We start from the raw sequence: 6000 nt of genomic DNA on the forward strand, positions 1-6000 counted from the left end.
TAATGTAATTATTGTAATATCCCCATTTGGCAGATTGGAAAACTGAGGCACCAAAAGGTTAAATGACCAGTTCAAGGCCATGCTATGAGTTAAACTGGGATTTAAACCCAAGTAGTTTGCCTCCAGAACCTTTGCTGTTAAATACTTTGCTATTTTGCTTCTACCACATAATAGGCATCCTAAAATTAAATGAGAAAATGAATGTATGGAATGATAATTGGTAGAACCAGAGAGGAGGAACAGCCTTAAATTCCTGTTGGCTGTTGAGGTGGGACCTTGTTTGTTCTGAGGTTTGCCTGGACATTGGCTCTTGCCCTGAGAGTGAGTAAATTATAAAGTCAGTCCTGTTCCTTGGCTTCTTTGGTGGCAGATTTCAGCTTACCTGAATATCTATGGCCAGGGCTAATATCCAACAGGTACATACAGATATACCCATACTACTAGTTTGTGACTAAAAACTATTCTCCTATATAATTGGTTAGTGTCTGTGATATATGAATCTTTGAAATGTTTGACTCTCTTCCCTTTCTATACTATGGATAGGAAGTTTGGATTTGGGATAGTAGACACAGAGGAAGGGTCTGTTTCCTTTTGTAAAAGTTACTATTTATGTTGCTTCTTCCAGGCTCCTACCCTGGAGTATTACAGTGGCTACAAGACTTCTGATCTTCACCCCTTGGTCAAGAAGCTGAATGTACTGCTGACTTTGCGTTCTTGTGATAATAGGCTCAAGGCTGTGCATTCCAAGTATTCTCACCGGCAAGTACTAAGCCCTAGCTGAGGATGGGTTTGCATTCAGTCATGGGGAGGCACAGACTAGCTTCACTTAAGGGAAAAGAAAGATTAACATGGTTTTTAATCTTACTTTCTGTTCCAGGGTTAAAGCAAGATAGGGAACCAAGGGCCTTATGTCCCATTTATTCTATGAAGCCTGCTGGCTTTGGCCTATTTTACACTGAGCAGATGCCTCTTCCTTTTGCAGGCTCTTCTTTGAAGTCACCAAAATCCCCCCCTTGAACATGTGGAATCTGGAGGAGATTTTCAATTCCTTCTAATGAAACTGAGGGCCTGACTCTGGCAGCAGCTACTAGGGCCAAGTTGGCATGTAACTAGGCTATGTTTATTTTGTCCTAGTATTTGTGTTTTGATCACTTTTCTTCATTTTTACTCTTTGTTTGTCTTTTCCCAAAAGTATAATGTTACAAATATTTATGTTTTTATGAAAGAGAAGAAATTATTGTAATATTTGTTTAGAAATATAATAAAAAATTGGCATTTGTTGTTTAAATGGCTTACTTCCCCTCATATTGCTCACGAAGCCCCATGCATGGTCCAGGGATGTTTTTTTCCTGCCTAGTAAAGGCTGTGCCTCAGGGTCTAGATCACAGGTGGCAAACACAAGGCCTGCAGGCCAAATCCGCCCCTCCACCTTGTTTTATCCAACCTGGCACATTGTTTCTACCTGGTGGCAGTGCTGAGCTCCTTGCCCCTAGTTAAGGAATAGATACATTTATATAGTCCTAAAATTATTTCAGCCCCGTGAAGGCAACTGTTAGGCTGATGTGGCCCCTGGTGAAAATGTGTTTGACACCCCTGGTTTAGATTATCCAATTTCCTTCTCTGTTGGTGGCGTTCACTTCAGGTGAAGAGGAATTGAGTTAATTTAGGTGTGAATTGATGGATGAGTCTGTAGAAAGAGGATCCTTGGGTGGTGCCCAGTCCAAGGAGAGAGACCTCTACTTGACAAACAGGCCTCTGTGTTCAGATATGGACCAATACCTTTTGATCCATATCTCAGGTTCCTTGCTTTCTTTCCTTCTTCCTAGATGATGAAAAGGTGGTGATCAGGATTTTCACCCAAAAATAGCCCTACCTTCATAGTTAGGCAGTTTTCTAGAGTGTATATTTGAAAAAATTGCTTGGAGTGGCATGCTGAAATCTCTTTTGGCCTTTATCTTCTGTTAAGAGGAGAAATTTCCACCTGTGAAATCAGTGAGATGTACCATGCACGCAAGCATTAATGACATGCTCAATCTTTCATTCATATCCTCTATACTACTTGATAAAGAAACACTGTCTTAATCTTGCCTCTAGGACCTCTGGGACCTCCCCACAATCTAGCCACTGAAACAAGTTATGTCTGTCACAGCAGGAGACATCTAGGGCTATATTCTAGTACTGTGGCTGATAACATTTCTGATTTGTTACCACTCATCAAATATTTTGAATATCAATCTTGGGGGTGGGTATCTGACAGAGGGGATAGTCAATGGAGAAGTTATGGGGAAAATATCTCTCTGATTCTGGCCCCAGACTTACCATGCTAGTCTGTTCAAATCACCTTTACTGATGGGTTGGGGACAGGGAAAGCATGCCATACCCTTAGATGTCTTAGTGCTTTCTCACTTTGGTGTCATTTTCTCATTCTTCTTCCCAATTTGCTTTGCCTTGGTGACCAGATATCATTAGTTTCCCTCCTGCCCCACTCTACTGATACTTGGTAGTAATTTGGCTGGCACAGCCAACTTTACATAGACATGCTAAAAGCATTGGGCTGCAATCCATTTTGCAAATCTTCAGTCTCACTGAAAAGAAGGGTCTTGTACCTGCTTTTCAATTCTATAGCTCTGTCAGGGGAAACAATTAACTGGTTCAATTATTTCCCCCCTTGATTCCAAGTCTGATGTTCTTTAGAGGTGCTAATGGAACTAATAATTGTGTTGGTTGTTGTTACATGTCTCAAGTTTATTTTACAATAATCACTACTTCAAAATTAAGAGAGCTATTAGACATGTATCTTGTTACTTAGTGTCTTATTAAATAAGTAATTCTCTTTTTTAAATATTTTATTGATTATGCTATTACAGCTGTCCCATTATCCCCATGCCCCTCCACCCTGCACACCTTCCCTTACCCACATTCGCCCCCTCCAGTTCATGTCCATGTGTCATAAGTTCTTTAGTTTCTACATTCCCCATACTATTCTTGCCCTTCCCCTGTCTATTTTCTACCTACCATCTATGCTACTTATTCTCCGTACCTTTTACCCCTCTCTCCTCCTACCACTCCCCTGTTGATAACCCTCCATGTGTTCTCCATTTCTGTGGTTCTGTTCCTGTTCTAGTTGTTTGCTTAGTTTGTTTTTGTTTTAGGTGTGGTTGTTAATAACTGTGAGTTTGCTGTCATTTTACTGTATGCATTTTTTATCTTCTTTTTCTTGGATAAGTCCCTTTAACATTTCATATAATAAGGGCTTGGTGATGATGAACTCCTTTAACTTGACCTTATCTGAGAAGCACTTTATCTGCCCTTCCATTCTAAATGAAAGCTTTGCTGGATAGAGAAATCTTGAATGTAGGTCCTTGCCTTTCATGACTTGGAATAATTCCAGTCCCTTCTTGCCTACAAGGTCTCTTTTGAGAAATCAGCTGACAGTCTGATGGGAACTCCTTTGTAGGTTACTGTCTCCTTATCTCTTACTGCTTCTAGAATTCTCTCCTTCATTTTTACCTTGGCTAATGTAATTATGATGTGCCTTGGTGTGTTCCTCCTTGGGTCCAACTTCTTTGGGACTCTCTGAGCTTCCTGGACTTCTTGGAAGTCTATTTCCTTTGCCAGATTAGGAAAGTTCTCCTTTATTATTTGTTCAAATAAGTTTTCCACTTGTTACTCTTCCTCTTCTCCTTCTGGTACCCCTATAATTGGGATGTCGGAATGTTTAAAGGTGTCCCAGAAGTTCCTAAGCCACTCCTCATTTTTTTGAATTCTTATTTCTTCATTCTTTTCTGTGTTATTGTTTCTTTCTTCCTTCTAGTCCACTCCATTGATGTGAGACCCAGCTTTCTTTCCATCACTATTGGTTCCCTGTGTATTTTTCTTCATTTCACTTATTGTAGCCTTCATTTTTTCATTTAACTTGTGACCAAAATCAACCAGTTCTGTGAGCATCCTGATCACCAGTATTTTGAACTGTGCATCTGATAGGTTGGCTATCTCTTGGTTGCTTAAAAGGATGGGTTCTGGGGCTTTCATTTGTTCTTCTGTTTGAGCCATATCTTTTTTTTTAGGGGGGGGGGGTCTGGTCACACCTGTTACATATGAGGGGCAGAGCCTTAGGTGTTCACCAGGGCGGGGCACCCCAGTCACTGGGTTGTGATGCTGTATGTGGGGACACGGTCTGAGAGGGAACGATGGCTCTTGCTCCACTCTCTGCCAATTTCAGTCCCTTTTGCCACTTCCCCCAAGCAAACTGGGCTCTTCTGGTGCTGATTCCCATGTGGGTGGGCTTGTGCACCCCATGGGGCTTTCCAACGACCTCTCCTGTGAGGCTGAGAGTCTCTCCCTGTGCCTTAACCCCCATGGGTGTTTTCAGTCAGTGACCCAAGGCTCTGTTTCCCAGCACTGGAATCCTGGGTTGGGCGCAGTGCCTTGCTTCACAATCGCTGCCTCACTGGGTCTGCCAGTTGCCACCCCATGGCCAGGGTTTGCCAGCTGCCACTTATGCGCCCAGGGTATGCCCGCTACACTCTTACACACCTGTTCCCAATGCCCTTTGTGCCTGTGCCACGTGACCCCTCTCCGTCCAGCTTCTAGACTCCGCCCTTCCTACCAGCCTGGATGAGCGTGTCTATTTTAACTCCTTGGTTGTCAAACTTCCATACAGTTCAATTTTCTGTCAGTTCTGGTTGTTATTCTGTTTCTAAATTGTTGTTGTCCCTATCTTTGTTGTATGAGGAAGCACAGTGTGTCTACCTATGCCTCCATCTTGGCTGGAAGTCACACTTTTATTTCTTTATCAAGATTTGTTTTTATGTATTGATGACACTACTTCAGTATAAATGATGTTTTTTTAACTTTGTATATTTTTCCTCCCTCCCCCTCTCCTCCTCTTTCTTTTCTTGTCTTTTCTTTTTTCCTTTTCTGTTTTTCCTTCTCCTCTTTTTTCTTTTTTTTCTTTTCTCTTTTCTTTTCTTTTCTTTTTTTCTTCCTTTCCTTTCCTTTCTTCTTTTTTTTCTTTTCTTTCTCAGTTATAGATGTCCTGCTTTTTCCCCTATTGCTCTCACCTACCCCACTCCCAATCAATCCCCCCGATTGTCCATGCCCAGGAGTTCTCTGTGTTCCTTTGCTTCCTACTTCCCCTTCATTCCCCTTTTATCCCCTTCCCCCTCCCCTATAGTAACTGTCAGTTTGTTCTTTATCTCCAAGTCTCCAGTTCTGGTTTGCTCATTTGTTTGTTCTGTTCATTAGGTTCCACTTATAGTGAGATCATATGGTATTTGTCTTTCACCACCTGGATTATTTCACTTAGCATAATGCTCTCTAGTTCCATCCATGCTGTCTAGAAGGGTAGAAGTTCCTTTCTTTCTGCTGCATAGTATTGCATTGTATAAATGTACCAGTTTCTTAATCCACTTATTTACTGATGGGTACTTAGGCTGTATCCAGCATTTGGCTACTGTAAATAATGCTGCTATGAACATTGGTGTGCATAGATTCTTTTGAATTGGTAATTCAGGATTCTTAGGGTATAGCCCCAGCAGTGGGATCACTGTATTGAAAGGCAGTTCCATCTTTAGTTTTTTTTTGAGGAAATTCCATACTGTTTTCCACAGTAGCTGCACCAGTCTGCACTCCCACCAATAGTGCACTTGGGTTCCCTTTTCTCCACAACCTCGCCAGCACTTATTTTTGTTGACTTATTAATGATGGCCATTCTGGTTAGTGTGGAGTGGTATTTCATTGTGGTTTTAATTTGCTTCTGTCTAAGGGCTAGTGATGTTGAGCATTTTTTTTCACGTGTCTAAGTGCCCTGTGCATGTACTCCTTGGAAAAGTGTCTCTTCAGGTCCTTTGTCCATTTTTTAATTGGATTGTTTGTCTTCCTGGTGTGGAGTCATGTGAGTTCTTTATATAGTTTGGAGATCAAACCCTTGTCTGAGGTATAGTGGGCAAATACGTTTTCCCATATGGTTGGTTCCCTTTCCATTTTGTTGATGTTTTT

General features: G+C 41.5%; 1 protein-coding gene across 3 annotated transcripts in view; it reads left to right on the top strand.

Moving 5' to 3' along the window:
* CCNB3 (cyclin B3) overlaps window positions 1-1210 on the top strand; it is a 71127-nt gene extending 69917 nt beyond the window's left edge. For all 3 annotated transcript variants that reach the window (XM_036016425.1, XM_028523219.2, XM_036016426.1), the window contains exons 11-12: window positions 626-759; window positions 983-1210. In XM_036016425.1, the coding sequence (XP_035872318.1) occupies window positions 626-759; window positions 983-1055 (207 nt within the window). In that variant the 3' untranslated portion in view covers window positions 1056-1210. The remainder of the gene's footprint in view (window positions 1-625; window positions 760-982) is intronic.
* Window positions 1211-6000: the final 4790 nt, after the last annotated feature.

Source organism: Phyllostomus discolor, chromosome X (assembly GCF_004126475.2).
Source record: "Phyllostomus discolor isolate MPI-MPIP mPhyDis1 chromosome X, mPhyDis1.pri.v3, whole genome shotgun sequence".
In the NCBI taxonomy this organism is placed as follows: domain Eukaryota; kingdom Metazoa; phylum Chordata; class Mammalia; order Chiroptera; family Phyllostomidae; genus Phyllostomus; species Phyllostomus discolor.